The sequence below is a fragment of the Acipenser ruthenus genome, chromosome 18, assembly GCF_902713425.1.
Source record: "Acipenser ruthenus chromosome 18, fAciRut3.2 maternal haplotype, whole genome shotgun sequence".
Lineage (NCBI taxonomy): Eukaryota > Metazoa > Chordata > Actinopteri > Acipenseriformes > Acipenseridae > Acipenser > Acipenser ruthenus.
The window spans coordinates 780,614-803,878 of record NC_081206.1 but is presented as its reverse complement, the minus strand read 5'-3'; the positions used below and the strand labels follow the sequence as shown (position 1 = coordinate 803,878).

Genomic DNA, 23,265 nt, shown 5'->3' with positions numbered 1-23,265 from the left:
AGGAAAGTTGCCTTTGCCCTGGATTCAATACAGAGCCCCCCTGCACCCTCCTACTGATGCAGTTCTTACAGCTACTTAGGAGTACCAGATGTACTTGGAGATTAGACATGATCCTAAGAGTTCTTAATAAAGATTCCCCAGCATGTGATGTCTGAAATAGAAAATGAAACAACAGTATGTCCATTATGCTGTACAATGACTGCAGCTTCCCATGGCCTGAACCAACATCCCATGCGTTTGTGTAAAAGAACCATTGACAGTCATCCTAACTGAATGCAAATGAAATGCATTTGGTATGTTTTCCTGTTGTGGAGTCTATTTATATTTGATCAAGTCATTTCAAAGGTATTTCACCAAGGGCAAGGCAGTCCTATACAAACACATGCATTTCAACACAGTACACGGCACTGATGATAATATATGACTTGCCACCCACTGAGGTGGATAAACACCTTGATCACACATTCTGTCCTGCCACTGGGAAGTACATTTCAAAACGGCAAGGAACTCTTCAGGCGTGGTGCCGGCTGATGGCCTGTCTTGGACACATTTACTAATTCCATAATCGCACACAGAAGGGCACAGTTTAACATTACAAAACCCTCAAAGAAATCAGCTGACTTATCCAACCTCTACCCCAAGCTGTGCGGCTGACCACCTTGTTCTTGTGTGGATCGCTTCCACTGTACCTCCGAATCTCTTTCGGGGCATTCTCACTTTGGATCCCAGACTCTGCAGAGTTTGAACCGGGACACCGTGCCTCTGAATCTCTTTCGGGGCGTTCTCGCTTTGGCTCCCAGACTCTGCAGAGTTTGAACCGGGACACCGTGCCTCTGAATCTCTTTCGGGGCGTTCTCGCTTTGGCTCCCAGACTCTGCAGAGTTTGAACCGGGACACCGTGCCTCTGAATCTCTTTCGGGGCGTTCTCGCTTTGGCTCCCAGACTCTGCAGAGTTTGAACCGGGACACCGTGCCTCTGAATCTCTTTTGGGGCGTTCTCGCTTTGGCTCCCAGACTCTGCAGAGTTTGAACCGGGACACCGTGCCTCTGAATCTCTTTCGGGGCGTTCTCGCTTTGGCTCCCAGACGCTGCAGAGTTTGAACCGGGACACCGTGCCTCTGAATCTCTTTCGGGGCGTTCTCGCTTTGGATCCCAGACTCTGCAGAGTTTGAACCGGGACACCGTGCCTCCGAATCTCTTTCGGGGCGTTCTCGCTTTGGATCCCAGACTCTGCAGAGTTTGAACCGGGACACCGTGCCTCTGAATCTCTTTTGGGGCGTTCTCGCTTTGGCTCCCAGACTCTGCAGAGTTTGAACCGGGACACCGTGCCTCTGAATCTCTTTCGGGGTGTTCTCGCTTTGGATCCCAGACTCTGCAGAGTTTGAACCGGGACACCGTGCCTCCGAATCTCTTTCGGGGCGTTCTCGCTTTGGATCCCAGACACTGCAGTGTTCATTCATTTTCTACCTGCTTTGCATGTTGGTTGAAAACATGTTTTATTGTCTGCAATAATGCATGGCAATTAGAATCATTTTTATTGATGTCACATGGAGATGTGCTGCTAATGACAATACAGCTTGAGATAAGCTTTCAAAACATATTTACCCAAAAGGCAAGTAGGTTTGCACCTGCCCCTCGCCCTGGGTTGAAAATGGTTTGTGTTCCAGTCCTGTTTGTTTCCATTGGCAGTAGACTATGTGTAAATGTGTGTATTGCGATGTATTCCTGTACATGCCGTTTAGAACAAACCACCTGCACACACAGTAAGCTTGCCTTCATGATCCGGGAAGCTTTCCTCACCCCTCATATCTGACGTGCATGTGATGCCAGTTGTCTCATGTGACAGATCTGAACCAATCAGAAATTTGAATTTACTTCTGTGTTGAACATCTAATTCCTGGTACTGCACAATGAATATTATAATACAGCAGAACTTTGAACAAAAGGGACAGCAGAAAGCAGAGCTCCTCCTCCCTTCTCAGGAAGGTCTTCCTGCACATTTGCACCTTGTCACTTATTTGCACCTTGTCACTTATTGGCTGCTGGCCACATTGATTGAGCTGTGCATACGTCCTAGTGTGGAACCCAGCCTTTAAAACACTAACAACAAACAGAACTCAGTCGAGCAGTGTAAGGGTTAAAACAGGGATGGCTTTTTACTCTGGTAAAAGATTCAATAACAGATACTCCAATTAGGAGAACATGTTCCATACATAACTAACTCTGTATGTGTGAATTACCAGCTTGCACTTAGAGCTGGAAAAGAATACAAAAGCACACATTGACCCCAACAATATTTTATAACTTTGGCAAACTGCCCTCTTCTGGATGAATGGCAGAACAGCAGATTCAGAGTCTCACACACACACACACAGCGAGGAACACATTTACAAGGAACCGAGAAAGCCAGAGAACATACCGTAGCATTTATGAAGGAGTTTTGAACAAAGGAAAGAATGAGGTGCATTTACTCAGGATGCAAACCACTGTATATATGAGATACTGTTACGGTTGGCATACGAATTCACAACTCGTAAATACGCAGTGCTGTTTTACTGTTGTGTGTGTTTCAATAAGGATAAAATACTGTTAAGCGGCTTCCTGTAGCACTTGGATTGTATCACTGAATCAAAGTTACACTTAACAACAGATTTTAAAAAGTCCTGCATTTTAAAATGTAGCTTACAAACAAAAAAAAATCTCAAGGTAAATCTTACTGTTTCAAGCATTAATAAATACATATCACTTTGGAAAGTCTTCAACACAGAAAAACAAGTGAGCTGTGCTTCCCAAACGAGTACACTTGAGTAGTGGAAGACTAGAAGCATAGCTAACTCCGCTTGCCTTTCGTTTCATTCTCCCTACAGCTCCTGTGTACCAGACACTGCTGGGAGCAGAGACTGCTTCAGGAGCAATCCCCTAGATGACTGATGACCCAAATATCAGCGATATAACTTTAAAACACTCAATCGCAAGACATTCAGCAACAGAAAAGCAAAGCCAAATCAATGCCCAGTGTGTAGTACACTGGACGCTACAGCAGTAAGAAGGATGGAGTCCTGCAAAGCTTCACAAAGCACACTATTAGAAGGTAGAGGATGCAGAAGTGAATAAGCTGAATCCATTAAGCACTGTTTCAACTCCCATGGCACTCGTCTTGTTTTGAATGTTTTTGTATTCATCTTTCTGGTGAAAGGGGAACGCATGTAAATGCCAGCCATTGTTGGGAAGACAAGGGTGAGAGGCGTCATTTGCATAGTTTTTTTTAAAACGCTGATGCAAACACTTCATGTCTGTTTCTGTGAAGTCAATTTATAACTTGGATCTGTGTGGGCAGGAACTTATAAAAAGTTTTCCTAGGTAAATTTGCACAGTAATTTACCATACCTATCAGGGCTTTACAATGCTTACCTATGCTGTATTACACTTTGCTATGCTTTTACTGTGGGAAACCTTTACAGAAGGAGGATTTCTGAATGCTTTCCTTCTCTAGATTTGCCAGCTTAACTGTGAAACTGAAGTATTAGGGAGTGCTAAAGTATGTCTATGCGTAGACGCTTATGTCAGCTGAACATACAGCACATATTAACCTGGGGCACAGTTCAAGGACATGATCAGAGCAGAGGATTAATTTACAAGGACTCAAAAAACTATTCAGCTTGGGAGTGAGAGATTTGTTACCGTGCTAGGATAGAGAACAGCAATCACTGTGCTTTATTAAAACCCCTGCAGCAACACAGAGCATGAACAGGGTTCCTAACCTCTCACTGAGTTACACACAGTGTGTTACGCCTGTGCAGTACAGTGTGTTGTGATAGAGGACTGCTGAGGGGCAGTGTGTGGGTGTTTTTGACTGAAAAGAAAGGTTGCTTTGTATGTGCTGCTAAGTGATACATCATTTCCTTTTGTTGGTGGTGCGCTGGCTTTGTCCCGAGGTGTCTGCATTGAGAGAAGTACGGCACACAGTGCTTAAGCAAACCAACTTAAAGATCAGCAAAGCATTTGAGCAATGGGTTTAAAGACACAGGGCTGCTTTCGTACAGTACGCTAAACCAAAAAGTCAGAATGAAATCTGAACACTTCTTAAACGTTGCAGATCCCCTGATACGGCAGTGGAGCGGTCCGAAGCTGCTGGTGCTCTCTGCTCTGTAGACCTGCTGAGGGCTGTAACTCAACACAGGAGCTCGGGCTCAGAAGTGACCATTAGAATCTGTTACCTGCCGTTCTGGGGAGAGGGATCACATTTGAAAGGTTAAACCCACACAACTACTGTACTTGCAGAAAGAACTGGAAACATCTACGCACCTGACGCACAACACGTCTTTATTGTATTGCACACCTTCCTTAACGAAGAAGAAGGCAGGCCCTTTATCACCGGCCGGTTCCACTTCCATTGAAACTCTATCAAGCTACAGTATTATAAACAAGGCTCTAGTCATCTATCACAGTATATAGCATGTGAAACGCACACAACACCAATAACCCTCATGCTTTTAAAACTCGTTCTTCAACTTCACACCACTTCGTGCTCATCTTGGGAGTGCTTTTGTATTGTTTGTTTTATTTGAGAAAAGGTTTCATGGTAAGCACTGCAGCGTTGACAGAGCATCACCTGTTTGCTTTGCTTTCACCTGTGATGTGTTCTACTGCAGCATCTCAGCCCAGTCTGTGAAGGAGGAGTCTGGGGAGGACGGCTCAGCTCAGCTCAGCTCAAGGGAGCTCAGAGACCGGCATCATTATACTGGGGCGATGTGGGCTTCAGGATGCTCTGTGCATTCTCTTCCACCAGAGGGCGCCATTTCACTTCTCCTGTGAGCAGCAGGTCTTCTCCATCAAGCAAATCGATGTACTGCATCTGAGGTCAAGAGGAGGCCACAGAAGAAAAGAAACAAGTTATTTAGGAGGTTTGCATTTTTAAACTGCTGCGCTGTACATACCGCCTGGCTTGTAAAACCTGTTTGACTACAGATTCTGCTATCTTAGCATCACCCACGTGGTTAAAACTATATACAAATGGGACAGCACTCTACCAGCGGATGACAAATGAAGTTCCTGTCGGTAAACGCGTTTGCATGCTTTTCCTCTACAGTGCAGCCAATGTGTGTTTTTTTTTTTCTTGTGACCTAAACAGAACAATGATATCTTCGTCTGACAAAGCGACTGCGTCTCAGTGATTTTAACTGGGGCCCATCTGAGTTCTTATCAGGGTCAGCACTGTCATGTGACCTCTCCAGGGGCAGGGGCATTCTCCCTGACGATGGAAATGATGCCACAGCAGAGCGGGACGGGACTGTTGGTTAAAACAAGGCTCAGGGTGATGTCTTTCAGCTCTGTGGAGTACTTCGAGGCCGTTTGTTTTTTAATTTTGTCAAATGAAAGTGGGTTTTTGAGGTTAAGTCTGTGTCTGAACGTGCTAGCTTGCCAGCTCCTGCCCTGCGGGGGCGGGGGGGGGGGGGGCGGGGGGGGGGGGCGGGCACTAACCCAGGCAGCGAGGAAACAGACCCCCGGCTGGGGCCAACTGGTGTGGTTAAACAAAAAAATAAAAATGAACAGAAATAAGAAAAACGCCTAACAGGAAGGCAGTTGTCTTATTACTGTTTTTTCAGCCAGTGTTAATAAATGTGTCAGAACCTCTTAAAATGTCATGTGACCTATTTAACTACGTAGTTTGTTTTCTACTTTGGAAGTCCTTTTTTACAGCAGAGGTGGACAAGACCTGTCCCTTCCACTCCTTTGTTCCGATCCTGTTCTAAACTGATTCATTGAAGCAATGAAGCCTCCATCCAGTCCCTGGAGCATTACTCATATCATTTGACCTGTTAAACCTGGAGAGGCATGGCCCTCCAGGATCGGGAGTGGACAGCCCTGTTTTACAGGAACGAAAAAATGAAGCAATTTGCATTTTGGTGTAAAGAGCACAATAAATCCGGCCCTTGATCTTGTTTTTCCTGAACAGCAATGGTGTTATTTTATCTGCAAGTCCTTGCCATGCGTTTCAGATTCCCCGCACCGGCACCCAGTTAAACGTGTTCTTTGCAGAGGTGCTGGCGTTTAACTGCTTACGTTGCAGTGGGGGTGAGCTTCCAGTTACAGGGGAGGAGCAGCATTTGTGTATCGTCTAAATACCTTTGTATAGGATTATTATTATTTTTATTATTATTATTATTATTATTATTATTATTATTAATCCATCGCTCTGGCTTCCCTGCGCATTCCCTCGGAGTCCCCTCTGGGAGCCGCTGCACTGGTGAGATCATCGTTCTCGTGGACTGGGCTGCACGAAGCTCAGCCCTTTAAGAGTCCTGAAGTGTTAATTAAAGAGCTTGTGTTAGCTCATGGAAGGAGTGTTTGATGAAAGTAATTAGTGTGAGTAATGATGCAGAGCGCTGCCAGCATGCGGGCCTCAGTACGTGATTTCATTGCTGTGGCCAGCGATGTGATTCCCCCGCTCTGGGGTCTGTCATCAGGCACAGCAATATTTTATGTGGTGCACCTGCAAGCGAATGAGCTCCGACTTTGATTAAATGCTCGTTTTTTCCCCTCGGTTCTTGCCCTTTGTATTTTTTAAATTAAGACGCTGCAAACGCACATGGAAAAAAGCAGACCCCCTGTATCTTATTAATTCTAATAAAATGTCTCTGCACTCCCACTGCCTGTTACCTGCCCCCAGAAAGGACACTGGAGCCCTGGCAGCCCCCAAGCAGATAAGAACAGCAAAAGAAAAGTATTTAACAGCAAACAAACAACAGTTTATCACAAGCCATGCCTCCTCCGAATTTAAACCTCCCAACTACCTTAGTCCTAAAGGTTGACCATTACACGCAAGCTTAGTACATTTCCAATTTGAATCTCAACAGAAGACGAACTGCAAACCATGTGGTGAGTTGCTAATCTTCGTGGTTTCCCGTGCATTACTCTCCCCCTGATTCGTTAAGGCCCAACAACACTTGAAAAGTACAGGATCAGACTTCTCTCTCAAACTGGAGGCACGTCGTGTCACGTCACGTCACGTCACGAACCAAGATCTGCCTTCAGGCAGGACAGCAAACAAGAGTCCAGCCTCTGCCGTTATCTTCCAACCAGTCAAGCCTGTTTACCAAAACCCAGCGGTCTTTGAAACTCCAGAAAGTGAAATGTTGCCACGCAGACCTCTTCTTTTGGTTTCCTCAAAATAAATTCATACTGAATGTAAAACCTTAAACTTTCCCCTGCTGGTTTTGCGTTGTTTTGAAATGTTTTAATCACGGCTGACGTGCTTTGCCGCCTGTCACGGTCTGAATGCCCGATCCTTTGTGACGTGCGGTTTGGTTGAGTTTACCTCGCTGGAAACCTCTGGGGCGAGCAGAAAAAAAAAGGTTCTAGGAAAGCATTCCTGTGGAATCTTTAGAAACATGTGGAACATGTGGGACAGGCTCAGGCTGCCTGCAGGTGTTTCTGCACAGCTGATGTTTTCAATCAAAGCGAACATGAAAATATACAATATAAAAGGGGACGACTTCTGGGAATCAGAAATTAAAAAAAACTCTTCCTCAGGGAGACCTGGGCACAGAAGGAGAGAGAGAGAGAGAGAGAGAGGGATAGAGAAAGAGAGAGAGAGAGAGAGAGAGAGAGAGAGAAAGAGGCAGAGAGAGAGACACCTTCTCAAGCAAAGGCCCTTTTTAAGATCGCTATTCTTCAGTAAACTAGATCCCCACTTATTAATGGAAATACTGTATGCTGTGGCAAATACTGTTCTGTACAGTCACCTGTACCTGCTTGCGAACGCATTCCACAGCGAGCTCCAGCTGTACCTGAAGCAATTCACCCTCTCCCTGAACCAGTTCATTCATGAACGATACCTGCGAGACCCGGAGACCCTGCACTGCACGCTGCACTCCTGTGTGACTCGTACCTGCTTGCGAACGTATTCCACAGCGAGCTCCAGCTGCCGAGGGTCTTCACACTGCCGATTAAACAGGTTCCTCCACAGCGCCGCGGCCAGGACCCGATCATCTGACAGGACTCCCTGATATCAAGAGAAAGAGAGACTGTGTAGACTGTGCATGTGGGGGTGATATACTCGCTCGCACACACACGCAAGCAAGCAAGCACGCACACACACAACGCATCATTTTAAACCACTAAGTGCTATTAAAAAAAAATATATATATATATATATTAGGGCTGCTACGATTAAATCGATTTTTCAATCTATTCCATTTTTTCTAATCAGCTTTCCATATTGATCTTTTATTGCCGTTGGCAGCACAAGATTTCAGGTCTGCAATACCTTAACTGAATGGGAATAATGAAATAATTGCAGGTCCCTGATGCTGCACATCATGCCTGGCTTATGAACACGCTGTATATTTATATATACGTGTATCCCAGGATTCTGCTCTGCAAACAGATGAAGAGCACCTCTGAAATGCAAGCCCCGGTGTGCTGGGTCTGGCAGAGAAACGGAAATCCAAGCAGGACTCAAACAAAGCAAAGCGAGCGCACTTAGCTCGTTTCCAAGCATTCCCGTTTTTTTGTACATTTATTTATTTCATTTAAACAAACCAACGACAGGCATTACAAAAAAAACAGTTTTGTCCATTCGGGTTACGTAATGCTAATTTTTTGCATGTTTTTTTTTTTTCCATGCTTTACAGTACGATACTTTTTTGTATACAAGATAAACTTCCTTACCTCATCAAATCCAAAAATAGCTGCGTAGAAATTCTCTGTCATTACCTTCATGCTCGCCTTCAGGGCAACGGATTCAATCTGGAACAAAGGAAAGAGCGGATCACCAGCGTTCATCACTCCAATTAAAATCAATCCCAACACAGAGCGAACGCAGTGTGCATCTGGTGCTGCCTGACTCTGTGTGTTGGTTACACCAAGTATTATGAATAAACACAAGTGGTATCATAATTCACTGCTCACCTTCAATCACATTTTCCATGTCAACTGTATGCATTTCTGGGTGTGCGTGTGTAAAACAAATGCCGTTACACAGCCACAGTTTTCTGGCAAATCTAACCTTGTGCTGCTTAGCCCTGTTTCCAGTCCAAGGCTGATGCAACACCAATGCCACTCAAAGTTCAGTCCTGGTTAAGTATGTATTTAATAGAAGAGGTTCAGGAGAGCTGTGCAGCACGCCCACTTACATGAGCGTCCTCAGAGAGGCAAAGAGGCATGACCGCGGCTCGCTCTTCCCAGTGAACCCCTAAACACACTGCATCTGCACAGATACACCCCAACTAAATATCCAGCGTTTTCTAATGGTGACACAATTCAAACAGAGAGTCTCAGTACGTCTCCAGCCCAGATCTGCGCTGGAACCGTATTTCAGCACAGCAATGCTTAACGAAGCGACCACACCGGGTGAAGCAAACGCAGAGGTACAGGATCTCGAACGCAGACTTCCCTTATAACACAACTGCAGGAGTTTCCAGTTATTTCAGCTGTATTTGAGAGACACCCATCAGCACCATTCTTATCCCATAGTTCTGGAGACTCATCTGGCGTGACTAGCAGCTCATTTAACAGCGATGCATACGAATGCTGACACGCAATCTGCGTTCTGCATGTGTCTATACTGAACAACCTGGAAGAGGCCTTCAGGGGGCAGGAGTCTCGTGGGTTGCTTGCCCAACATCTCCCTCGATAACGACGGTGTCTGGCAACGCAGGCTGACATGACTATGAAGTGTAATAATTAAGAGGCGAAGTTACAAAAGATAGCGAGCAAATCCCATTACTCTGAAAGCAGAACCGTAATCAGATCAGACCCCACACGCCCCAGAGCGGGACCCCTCGTTCTTTTGCTTATTTTTGATAATCAGCTTGTTTATCCTAAAATCAGTGGAGGTCTCTGTCACAGCGCTGTGCTCGATATCTCTTCAAAGCACCTGTACGTAATTAGGAACCTGTGCGTGATTACAACCATGTGGGGCTGTTTCACAGGGGAAAGACTGAGGCAGCCCGATCCAGGGAGATATTTAATATACTCCCGCGATCACACACAGAAAAACTGTACGCAAGAGCCAATACCTCCTCTTCACGCGGTAGCAGTGTCGTATCACATTGGTGCCATTGTACTGGTGCCAACAAAGCAATGCAATATACCTGGCATGGCTTTCCCACAGCTCTCTGTGTGCGCACACACACACACACACACGCACACGCAGGTCAACCCCAGCAGGGACTGTGTGCTGTGTGCTATCGATCAGGTAAACTCACACAGTATACTCAGGCTCAGGATTCTATAGTATACTAAGGTGCTATTGCTAGGGTAGCAGGCCCATACAAAGCTACTCTCTCTTATAAAAGTTTACCACAGTAAATGTGTTCAGTCATTTTGCAATGTACCCCCCCCCCCCCCTCCATACCTTTCCCATGGTTACACTATGAATGTACCATAGTTTAGCATGGTTTGCCATGTCTTTTAACATGCTTTACCATACCTTTCTCTGCTTACCTATGCTTTACTATTTGGGTGTGCTTTTACTATGGGAAACTTTCAGAAGGGTTTTAATAGTGCAATGGTGACAAAGTTTACCATAGCAACCTGCTAATGAGATTGTCATCAAGTGAGGCGAAAACAAAAACATGACAACTAAATATTAGGCAAATTGACAAGTTAATAACATTTAAAACGGTGATTTCAGTTTTGACAGTAAAGCACATTTAAGCTATGCACAGAACTCCCAATGCTGCCTCCAAGTCCACTGAAAACATACTTTCGTTACAGGCCAGAGATCCCTCTTCTCTCCCTCAGCTGTAAACACTGAACTGCAATTTAAACTCTGAGCAGTGCCACTGCCCCAGTGGGGGAGACCGGGTCTCACGTACCACAGGCAATACATTATTCTCCTTCTGAAAATAAACACAGCCACCCGTGATTTATGATTCGCTTGTCATGTGTTTTTTCTTTTCTTAACGAAACAGTAAAATGTAAAACGTCACCTTTAAGATTTATTTACATTTAGGAGTCTTAGAAGCGTAATTCAGCTTAATCTTCGGAATTATTATTTATTGTTAAAGATGAAGAAGGCGGCGATGACGAAGAAGAAGTCACGCACCTGGCAGTAATAAAACAAGCCCGAGGAGGGATCTGCAGGTACACACAGGACTGAGAACATGCAGGACTCCTAACGGTTAACACGGGGAAGAGCCAAAAGCTTTAAGAGCACAGAAGGCTCCAAATTCTGGGTAAAATAAACAGCGACAGGGCTGTGAAAACTGCAGCCTGCCATGCTCTCTGCTGTTAACAAGGGGCTCTTTATTATAGTAACTGCTCCCAAGTCAGAGGAATTATAGGTTTGCCCTGGCTGTGCCCTTGAGCAAAGGACTGGTGCCTCATTATTTAACTGCTCTGCTTAATAGGTATGAAACCAACTATAATCTGCCTTCCTGTGATTCTGCCAGCCTGGTCCTTCCAAGGCTTGGGTAAACTGTCCTTTGCCTATCGGCTTCCAAAAACGTTGAACTCTTTCAACCAGGATATAAGGAGTACATTTGAGAGTCTCTCTTTTAAATGCTTTAAGATCCGCACATGTTCGGGTGAATGTCCTTTGCTTTATGACTCCTAAAATGATGAAGACAGTACCACAAGTGATATTGTGTTGTTTTATTGTATAAGTTTGTTGACAGGACCCCCTTGTAAATGAGATCTAGGGCTCAATGGGCAAAACACCTGTAAAGGAAGGCTCTGAATGTAGCGTGGATACAGGTGGTGCAGAAAACACACAGAGTAGTGCAGGAAGGTAGCTGAAATATGCCATCATCACAAACACCACCAGAGTTATAAAGAAGTAGAATTGTGAGAATGCTCATTCCTGTCAGTTCCGCTGTTTACATCTCCAAGCCTCTGCTTGCACTCACTGTGACACGTCTGTGACGCTAGTTCTGCTGTTGCCATGACCGCACTTCACCAACACACATTGCGTCTCAAACATCAGGCACTCGGGGGGGGGGGGGGGGGGGGGGGCTTGCCCTGTGTACAGGAACACCACCCTCATCTTCCTTGTACAGTAAACTGTTCAACTGAATACACATCCAGCCAAGCCTGGTTTAGTTAACTGCAGATCTGTACTGTAAATAGGCACAGTAAAGGTGTCAACATACATATACATTATATATAAATACATATACATTATATTATATTTTGTATTGCCTAATCAAGCAATTCATATACTCCTAATTTGAATTGCCCACTTTCAACGCCACTTCAACCCATGTACTGTCTCACTAAACTTTTGACCCAACGAACCCAAGCAGCAGATGTTACAAAGCTGCTGAACCCTGGAGACGCGGGGCCTGGTCTCCAGCTGGCGTTGTCTGGCTCACTCAAGACGTTTCTCCCCTCACAGCCCTGCTGCTGAGAAAAGCATGTGCAACCAACGCAAATACAAAAGTTGCGAAAACATGTCAAGAGAGTCTATGCAAAGTTTTTTTGTACAGTTCAGTTTCCTCTCCAGCTCCATGTACTGCACGTGCACCAGGGTAAGAGTTTGGCTTGGGGCTTGGAAAGATATATAGCACATGTCGCTTTGGGATGCCGAAGTAATAAAGGCAGCGGCAGAGAACCCCGCTCCCGTCATTCTCAACTTCTCACCGGGAAACACGTCTGAAGCAGCAGAAATGCTGAGGCCAGAAGATCTCCGCTCTGTTTTCACAGCTGTGTCAGTTTTCAAGCCCTCGCCCTGGCTGACGTGTTGGCGAGCAGCGCTGGGTAGTTAAGCTGGTGGACGTGTGAAAAAAGAGCACTCCTTTCATACTGCCTCTCAGAGTGCTCGACATCAGAGTCACAGACGTGACAAACTATATCCATTTAGTTTAAAACGCTGTTAATCTGTGAGATATCAGAGAGTCCGATCACAAGGGCACAGAATCACAACTCAGTTGAAAGTGTTGATTAGCAACATGTGCGGCTTGTTTTATTGGTGGACCTTCAACAGTTTTAAAGATGCTGACCTTGCAGTCGTCTTCCCAGAGAAATCAGCTGAGCTTTTGCGGATACGTCTGACTGGCTTAAGTGCATTTAATCCTTTTTGTCTGTCAGATCTGTCTTGTTGATGGAAGTTGGAGGCATCTCAATGTTTCATAGGTGTGCCAGATTTATAATAAACTAAGATTTGAAACTTGGAGAAGGGGTGAATTTAGTCCTGCTCCTGCAAAGCCCCCATACTTCAGTCTATCAAAGAAAGTCAGATCACACATCGCTTTTAATTCAAATGACTCTGAGCGAATTCAGCAAAACAGACCAAGAATGCTGCTGATTTAAAAGAGAACCCGGGAAACAGGAAACATGCAGACTAGCGGTACCTGGCCCCGGGGCACTGCTGTGGTTACAAAAACAGCTGCAGAACATGTGACTGAAGGGCAGTCCTGAGTGCAGTAAGAGAAAGGAAGGGGATCACTTACCCCCATGATCTTGCCACGCTGCTCCACATCCTCCCACATGGAATGCACGACGTAGCGACACAGATACTTCCCAGCTCTGCCCTCTTGCCTCATTCGAACCAGGCACATCCTTAACAAAACAGAATGAAACGCATGTAAAGCCTCCCGCCACAGTGGATTAGTCTGCAATGCTTACGCATCAATCAGGGAACAATGTTCAGCCAATCAGAGAGCCGTAGTTTACAAAGTTCTGAGCAGCGCCTGTAGATTCTAGTTCTTACTTGACAAACATTCTAAAAAGACAGGATTTAAGTGACAAACCGCATGAAAATGGACACCGATCTTGTAAGACTGGAGAATTCACAATGTGTTGGAGGCTTTGGGGTGATATTTTAAATTGGATGGTGTCTATAACCAATTCTGCACAAAATAAAACAGCTGGTCCCAACAGAAGCTCTTCAGATTCTGAACCTGTTCACTGTACAAGCACTGTTTAGCCTCATGTGCAGTATACAGCACACAAGGCTAAACTTATATTGCATTTGTAAAAGAGTGACACTCCAAAAATGACTATGTGTTTGTATATCAGTATATTTATCTACTGAAGCATAAGGACCAATGGAATCCCTTTCATGTGTTTGCTTTCTGCCAACACTGTGCCTGAATTCTACCTCTGAATCCGGATAATCTGATCTACCTCCTCGAGCAGGAAAACTGGGTCCGTTTTTTATTTTACATTCAGTATTACTGAGCCATTCATTGCATGAGGTCTAAAGTAAATTAGAATCACACAGCTGTACATTCAATTTGCTATACACTGGTCTTATTGGCAGCATAAAGGAGTTGCTTTTTTCTCCTCGGGGTGAGTGAAAGGAGCTAAAGATCAGTGTTTATTGACAATGGACAGTTTTAAAAGAGAACCTGCATACAATTTGGCAAGCGTTACCCACATGCAGTTGTAATTTAAAGCTGCACAGACTGGGTTTAACAGGGTTTTGAGCAGAGCCCTGAGGTTTATAGAGGACAAACACAATAAATGAATAGGAGAGCATTGAGCTTTGCCCAAGATTAAGGTCACACCCGAGCTATGGAAGAATGTTAATATCGTCACTCGGTTAAAGGATTGAGATCGCTGTCAGCCAAAATCACTATGCAGCCTCGCGCTCCAACCACTTACACGTAGATGTGGAAATCCCTACCCTACATTTTCCACCTTCGACAGCACTTGCAGTCCATGACAAATGCATGTTTATCCTTACCGTACCTTAACCTTTCCATCCAGGTGGCTAAAATCATAAATTAAAAAGATGCAACCTAGCCTTTATATATATATATAAATATTTTTTTTTAAATTTAGTCGTTGACAATTAGTTTTTTTTTTTTATTATTATTTTCTCCCCAATTTGAAATGCCCAATTATTTTTAGGCTCAGCCCACCGCTACCACCCCTGCGCTGACTCGGGAGGGACGAAGATGAACACACGCTGTCCTCCGAAGCGTGTGCCGTTAGCCGCCCGCTTCTTTACACTCTGCAGACTCACCGTGCAGCCGCCTCAGAGCTACAGCGTCGGAGGACAACGCAGCTCTGTGCAGCTTACAGGCAAGCCCGCAGGCGCCCGGCCAGACTACAGGGGTCGCTGGTGCGCGGTGAGCCGAGAACACCCTGGCCGACCTAACCCCTCCCTCCCCCTGGGCGACGCTCGGCCAATTGAGCGCCGCCCCCTGGGAGCTCCCGTCCACGGTCGGCTGTGGAATAGCCTTGACTCGAACTCGCGACGTCCAGGCTATAGAGCGCATCCTGCACTAGTGAGTGCTTTTACTGGATGCGCCACTCGGGAGCCCAACCTAGCCTTTATAAAACCAAACCAAATGTACGTATCTTTCAAATGCAGATTTACAGGACTGTTAAAAATGCTTCTGAAAGATCATTCAGAGTTATTTGAGGTTAAGCTGTATAAATATGGAAGCCTCAGGCAAGGTTATATCTGCAGATGGAACCGGGGAAAGTCCGACATCTTCCTTCAAATGGCTTTGTGTCTATTTTTAGTAAATTGGTTCATTGTATAAGGCTTGAAATGCTGGACAGTAATAAATCACAGGAAGAAATGATAATGCCTTTAGTAACTTCCATGAATTTGTTTCAGGATTTACCAGAAGGCTAAAAAAATATATATATTTTTAGGGATCCAGTAGATCAGAAAGCAAGATATAGAAAGAAGTATATTTCAAATAAAAATTTTTTTTTTAAAAATGGAAGTTGTGCCCAGGCAAATAGAGGTTAAGAGCAAATGCAGTAATGATCCTGTGGGAACTGCGAACTGCAGGTCAGAGCTAGAAACCGCACTGATCTAACTGAAAATGAGAGAGTTTGCATAACAGAAGGCTTGACATGTTCCAAACGCCTCATCAAGTCATCAGTGTAGCGACCAGCGTGACTGCTGCGGAACAGGAAAGCGCTGTACTCTCTCAGATCAATACTCACCAGACATGGAGCTGTGCCACAAGAAACCAGGAGTTCAGTGTATCCGGCAGGGAGAACTCTGCAAACAGAACACTCCGCTTTAGAAACCACAGGCAATGAGAATACACTGCGACAGTTGTTTTGTTTGCTTATTTTGTTCTGGAATTGCATACTCATCAAACCACAAGGGCACAAAATGACAACGCAATTCATGTCCAGGTTATTTCATTCTTGAGAAACGATGAGGCTCATAGTCCTGCAGGAATAAGAACGACTGTGCACTGCCGAGTTACGCTGCCCACAAAACAGCTGTTGTGTCCGCTGTGCTCTAAACTGGCATTTAAAAACTAAAAAAAATTAGAGTCAGCCTCGGTTAACTCGACTGGTGGATAACTCGACACCTTCGCTTAATTCGACAGATTTTCTCCATATAAAAAAATACTTTTTAATTCGACACAAGGCTTTACTTGTAACTCGACACTTCTTTTCGGTACTGAAGGGATGAAAACTATTAAAAAGACTAGTGGATAACTCGACGCTGTCGTTTCACGTGACTGAACTCCACTTGACTCTCTTCTGACTGGAAACGGATCGTTCACTCACTCCAGTGCAGAGGGTTGCTGTATCAGTACATAATGACTGAGAAGTTCTCTTTCAATTGGTTTGAAAGCTCAGGTTATTCGGGATAACAAGCTTGCCAGCAGAACTTTCGAAGCGCGTGTTTCTGCATGCGAAAGAATCGACAATTGCTTGATTTCTGTGTACTATCCGAAGCTGAAGCAAACGTGCACTTACTTTCAAAGAAATCATCGTAGTTAATCCTCTCCACACAGCAGGTATACATGCGCAAAGCAGCAATCTTAATTTTCTGCAGGAAAAAAAAACACTGTATTCATCATAATAATAATAATAATAATAATAATAATAATAATAATAATAATAATACTACTAATGTACGTCCCCCCAGTGTTTCTCGTCTGAAGCAACACACACACATATATATATATATATATATTTTTTTTTACTGCCCTCATTATAATAAGCAATGCAATCGTAACTTAAGATAAATACCAAAGCAAAGCCGAGTCTCTCGCTTTCATTGGCTTTATAGATTTATTTTATGTTTGTGTCACCTTTGTTACACTGCAGACTTTTCAAATACATCATTCAAATTCACACATTATAAAAAGCTAGGATTCTGGCTGGCTCACACAATGCTATAATAAGGGTGGAATGTGCATCATGAATAAATGACTCTCAAGGCCAGTGGGCAAATAAAGCACTTGGCTGTGCTTCTCTTGGCCCAGCCACAGCTGCTTTGCGTGGTGTTATTTCAGGAACTCAGAAACTGTAGCCCACTGCTACCATCTCGCTTTGTAAACACAGATGTGCGTTTTATCATGTATCTGGAAGAAGGGAAAACACAACCCTGGCGAACTGCCTGAGTCACGGAAAAACAGGCGATCCTGTACACGCTGTCTCAGTTACAAAAACACAGCACAGTACAGGAGACTCTCACAGCATAGCGGACTGAGCCATTCCAGGTTTTACTGTGTGCTGAATCGCCACCAGCTCAGGTGTGTCTGAATTAACACTGAAAACCGAAGAAATCAAACAAAAACACGAAGGATCGCAAACATCACAAGTACCAAAGCCAGCCACAGTACAGGAGAGAGACCAGCTCACCCATTTGTTGTATTTCAGCGGTCCTGTGAAGCCCATTGCTTCTATTAGCTTGGTGAAGGCCCCCACTTCTTCTTCTGCTGTTTGCAGAGTTTCTTTTGCTGTGGAAAGCTGTAGGGAGCAAGAACGGTTTTAATAAACCATGATATATAAATATACACATTTACATACATAAGCAGTCAATAACTGCAATATGCAAGAATGGAAACTGTTTTGTGACCCGGAGAAAAATGCTGCTTTGACCTAAATAAAGACTGCATCCTGATTGGCTGAGGCAGTGCTCAACATTCCATCAGACTTTAAAAGCATTGGTTCTAAGGTCTTGGATGCTCAGGAGCGATAGAGTGCTGCACTCAAAGAATCACGGAGTAAAAGAGTAATGATCACAAGAAGAAAACGGGTCTCTCACAATGACTTGATCACAGGTTTACCTGTAACGGCAGAGCACCCCACCACACTGCCCATCACATGACTTACCTGGTTAGTGCTATGTAGTGCCCTGCACTGATGAGGCAGCGAATGGAAAGGCAATTCTGTCCTCGTGCAAACCGAAAGGAGCCTGGAAACACCTGGCAGACGAGCCTGAAACAACAAAGCAGCTTATCAAACAAAGAGCAACGTTTCCATTCTGCAGGCCGGCCTGAACGCAGGTTTTACTTGGAGCTAGCCACAGTGCACAGGTAACAAGCTCAGGTGTGTCTCCTTAAACTGACAGCTCACACTGCGATGGAATGGGAGTCTTATTTCCAGCACTGTTGTCTAAAAAGTATAAAAATAACTAATGTTTTATTGAAGGTTGATGAAGATCTGTTGGATAATTACATCTGTCAATTCAAAACCACTCCCAATGACCGCGAGTGAATCAGGGGACACAAGGAAACCCAGCGCCAATCCTAACCCTAGCCAGGCGCAACACTAACTCTAACCCTTACCATAACTCTAACTTAACCTCAGCCCCAACCCTTACCATAAATAACTCTACTTCCAACACTAACAGTGCAGTCAGGAGATACACGGTGTAACTGCTTCCCTTTACACAGCAGGCACGCACCCTTCTTTCTTTCAATATATAAAGATTATATTTGCGCGGAGAGACTAGAACCAGCAGACCATTCCCAGTACAAATATCTTCGATTGTGCCTGTGCGTATATTATTTCTCAAAGCTTCGTATTCGAAGTCTGTTTTTAGTTTGACTGTAAAACATATAACTGTAAACACAGTCATGTTTTGCTAGGGGATTTTTTCTCTCAAGCTAGTACAACTTATGAACACTGACAAGACCGCGAGCGTGTCCATTTGAAACATATTTTATAAGCATGCTGAAAACAACAAGACACGCGTGGCTGGTGCAGACAGACCTGCATATCCACACAGACACTCCCACAGACACGCACACAGACACGCAGACACACACACACACACACACAGACACGCACACAGACACGCAGACACACACACACACACACACACACACACACAGACACACACACACACACACACACACAGACACACACAGACAGACACACACACACACACACACACAGACAGACACACAGACACAGACACGCAGACACACACACACACACACACAGACACGCACACAGACACGCAGACACACACACACACACACACAGACACGCACACAGACACGCAGACACACACACACACACACACACACACACACAGACACACACACACAGACACACACACACACACACACACAGACAGACACACACACACACACACACACACAGACAGACACACAGACACAGACACGCAGACACACACACACACACACACAGACACGCACACAGACACGCAGACACACACACACACACACAGACAGACACACAGACACAGACACACAGACACAGACACGCACACATTACCTTCTGTAACCATCGGTTTGACGAAGCTGCCAGACTGGCAGCGCTCCTAAGAGCACAATGCACAGCTCGCCGATACATTGCCGTCCGCAAGACTTTATGTCATTTACAGGGGAACACGGTCAGAGGGGGGAAAAATATATATTTGAATCACAATTATGCAAGCGTTGTATAACACATTCCTGCTCCTGCCCCTCCTCCTAGCAATGTCACAGGAATCCGTCCTACGTTAATAACGGCACTGACTGCGCACGGAACCGCGGAGTAACGAGTCCGGCTGCAACACAGGCACACAGACACAGTACCGGTACATGCACACAACAGCGCTCACACGGCTAGCACGGTACCGTTTCGGGTGGAAAGGCTAGTTCCGTGTCAGGCTTTAGTTCAAAGTAAGTGGTTTAAAGTAGAGTGTGCTGTTTACGTTTAAGTCCAAGAAATCTATGATCACCCCTTTACATACAACGTGTTTACTAGGGTGCAGTACCATTGAAAAAACCAAACAGACTCAACCGACGGATCTCTCCGTTTGTTTAGGTAGTACTGGTGGAATATCAGACATAATAATTAAGTGAATAATGATGATATATAAAGTCATCGTCGTATGTTGTATTTAGGTATCTACGTTCCAATGCAATTCGCTTCATTTTGTATCCTCTTTTTCAAAATGAAACACAGACCGGTAATGTTACTAAATGGGCAGGGTTAACAAACAAGCCAGGCAGGGGTTCAGCCTCAGGGTTCAATATGATTCCCCGCGAGCTGTGTGTGGCAGTGGTAAATCCAGGCTAATGGTGGTCCTGACAGTTGCATGGTAATGCACACCGCGGAAGGTCAAGGTAATCAGGTGTGTTTTGGTCTTTTCACAGGCCCGGGACGCAAGTGGTTTTAGGGTCACGCTCTGCTTTGCACATTTTTATTGCCGGAGTCAAAATCAAAAACATATTTTGATCTACAACAGAAAAGCAAACAAAAACGTCTTTCTCTGACCTAAGTCTAATATCCAGCTGAGGCTTTGTCAAACACATCCACAAAGCCTTTCCAGCTGTTTTCTATATATACGCTTTTCAATACTTTGCCATAGTTCTCTGTGATTCTCTGTGCTGGCCTGTGCTTGTCCAGGCACTCTCTGTGCTACTGCTCGTTGCTTTCTAAAGGGTAGAGGAACCCTGCCTGCCACTGCATTGATTACACTCTGTGTTCTGGCTAGTCCTACCTCTATAAGGGAAAATGTCTGTGATCCCACGGCCAAGCCACTTTCCTCTTCTACACCCAGGAACCTGAGAGCGGATGTCAGCGAGCTACCGGCCTCTGGAGGACACAGGTCAGCCCTGCAGGTGTCCGCCTGAGCTCACTAGCCACGTGGCTGGCAGGGTCTGCTGTAGCGAGATGAGGAGAAGCAGTCCCTGCTGGTTTTGACTCCCTAACCCGCGGGAGTGCCAGGTAAGGTAGTGGAAAAAACACAAACCTGAGACTTAAACAGAACTCCCCCGCGGCACCGCATTGACTGATTGACGGCCCAGCCTTGTGTTGGTAGTAAGGAGAGATGCAGTTGATTGTTTACAGATGGTGATTGATGTGGAGTTGCAGACAGGGTAGCAGAGCCCCATGCTGATGAAACGATTACGCAACTTCAGGAACCCCCCCCCCAACCCCTCCCAATAGCCTTCATTAAATATCGGCGTATGGAAAATACAAAGGAAATAACAGCGGGGTACGGCCTCGTTCACACACAGTGTACTATGTGTGGATAAATCACTGCACCCCCCGATCCACTAGAAGAAATACGTCTCAGAGACTCTTAATGTTCCAGCCCTCGTTACAGTTCACTAGGATTGTACCATGCATTTACCGTGGCGTACCACGGGTTACCAGGGAGAGTCTGTGCTCCCTGAACTGTCACCCCGTGTCACAGGTGCCCACGACAGACAGAGGAACTCCGGTCATTATTATAAACTGCCCTGCATGTGTTGATTTGTGGGGTAAGTTCGGCCTCCCTTGACAGATGTGAAGTGAAATCTCTTTTTAAAGGATTCCTAACATCCCTGTTGGGATTTTAGGACTTCACTTTTTTTTTAAAATTTTTTATCCCAGAGTGGTCCTGGAAACAGTTTCTGATGAATTGTCACTTGCATGAAATTAGGCACCTGAAAAAGCAAAGTGCTGGGAAGCAGACTTTCTCAGATAGGAGGGTGTTAGAAGCATGATGTCATGTTTCCACCCCCCCTGCTTCACTTTGATTGAACTCTGTTTATTTTTCTCTTTCTCTTAAACTCCTAAATCACCAGCCCCCCCCCCCCCCCCCCCGTCCACCCCCCTGAGATTCCCTGAATAATCATTATGTTTAGCTTTAAAGAAAAAAAAAATACAGCAGGCTTACTTCATTAGATCAAGTACTGCGATGGGTGTCTTCATGTTCGTAATGCTTTTTCAAATAAATACACTTTTAGAGACACATTCCATGTACCTTTTGCAGATTGTTTTATAAACAGCAGCTACAAGGCTTGCTTTACATGTAGAAGAGTGTATTGAAACAGTGTGGGGTTCGTATTTCTTTTGAAATTGTAAGTGTGTGTATGTTTGTGCCAGCCTTTAACCTGAGCCCCTTAATTGATTGCTCCCTTATCCGAACTTGGGAGTACTTGCTAACATTTTCCACTCGAGTTACATATATATATAAAGTACAATAATGTATGGCTCAGAATATGTTCTCTCACAATAATGTATGTCTCAAGTTGAGTTATTTCAGGTGCATTTTGTTTTCTATTTCTGCTTGCACCCAGAGTGAAAGGAAAGTCTGTCTGTTTATAATCCCCTTCAGTCGCTGTGTGTATAATTGTACCATGTTAAGTTTCCTATCTGTGTATCTATCTTATTGTTTTTTTTTTTCCAAGTTTTGGCAGGGCAGCTTCTCAGACTCACACAAACTGTTTAAAAATGTTTAAAAATGAAAATAAAGTGGTGTCCAAAAGGGAAATCCAGTAAATGATTGTGACGGACACGACAAGCAGCAGGATTGTTGAACCCGTGTCATCTGTATTCCAGAGCGTATTGTGAAAAGCACATTGTGAAAGTTGTTCCAGCGCCGTCTGGCTCGCCGCTGCACACCGCTCTATCGGACTGCACAGAGAGGGCCTTTGCCGCTTGGATTGTTAAACAAACGGGTTGCAACTGTAACAGAGTCCAGACTGCGCTTCCCAGCGGGGGCTGGCCTCTGTCATCACGGCTTCAGTCTGTTACGCTTGCAAAATGTGGAAAAAGACTTTGTATGCAAACATGTGCCTGGATGGGACCGTTTCAGTTTCTTTACAGTTCCTGGAGAATCGTAGCAGGAATGCTCCTTTCAGTAATGGTGTTCTTCTGCCTCCCCTTCTCAGAGTTGAAAAGCCTCGCCTCTCTACCACGCTGTTCGGAAGTCCTCCCTACTCGTCTCATTGAATGAGCTCTGTTTAGACACTAGTCCCTTTCCATTGAACTTTTCTAATTATTGCTTCAGCCATTCCAACAAAGCATGATATTTGCAACTCACAGACTGGAAGATATATTGGTTGATTGATTTTGTAGTTCAATCACAGACTGGAAGACATATTGATTGATTGATTTTGTAGTTCAATCACAGACTGGAAGATGTATTGGTTGATTGATTGATTGATTTTGTAGTTCAATCACAGACTGGAAGATGTATTGATTGATTGATTTTGTAGTTCAATCACAGACTGGAAGATGTATTGATTGATTGATTTTGTAGTTCAATCACAGACTGGAAGATGTATTGATTGATTGATTTTGTAGTTCAATCACAGACTGGAAGGTGTTTTGGTTGATTGATTGATTGATTTTGTAGTTCAATCACAGACTG

At 44.7% G+C, this 23,265-nt stretch overlaps 1 protein-coding gene and 1 long non-coding RNA gene across 2 annotated transcripts; one reads left to right on the top strand and one right to left on the bottom strand.

Moving 5' to 3' along the window:
- Nucleotides 1-2,130: 2,130 nt before the first annotated feature.
- LOC117432310 (ubiquinol-cytochrome-c reductase complex assembly factor 1-like) lies at nt 2,131-19,667 on the bottom strand. The gene is made up of 9 exons (XM_058990665.1): nt 19,410-19,667; nt 17,997-18,101; nt 17,523-17,630; nt 16,632-16,704; nt 15,858-15,915; nt 13,397-13,505; nt 8,673-8,750; nt 7,891-8,004; nt 2,131-4,854 (listed from the first exon to the last, which is right to left on the bottom strand). Exons 1-9 carry the CDS (start codon nt 19,485-19,487, stop codon nt 4,720-4,722), a joined length of 858 nt encoding a protein of 285 aa, XP_058846648.1. The 5' UTR covers nt 19,488-19,667; the 3' UTR covers nt 2,131-4,719.
- LOC131698554 (uncharacterized) lies at nt 19,667-23,047 on the top strand. Its single transcript, XR_009307632.1, has 3 exons — nt 19,667-19,798; nt 20,683-20,849; nt 22,452-23,047. It is a non-coding gene; the product is annotated as an uncharacterized LOC131698554 (long non-coding RNA).
- Nucleotides 23,048-23,265: the final 218 nt, after the last annotated feature.

What these genes read in the sequence shown, in the direction of transcription:
- LOC117432310 (XM_058990665.1), bottom strand. Translation starts at nt 19,487, where the DNA reads ATGTATCGGCGAGCTGTGCATTGTGCTCTTAGGAGCGCTGCCAGTCTG. An exon ending in CTACGATGATTTCTTTGAAA is followed by an intron (nt 15,916 to 16,631) that starts GTAAGTGCACGT and finishes TTCTGTTTGCAG; the next exon opens with AGTTCTCCCTGCCGGATACA. An exon ending in TGGAATACGTTCGCAAGCAG is followed by an intron (nt 4,855 to 7,890) that starts GTACGAGTCACA and finishes TCTTGACCTCAG; the next exon opens with ATGCAGTACATCGATTTGCT.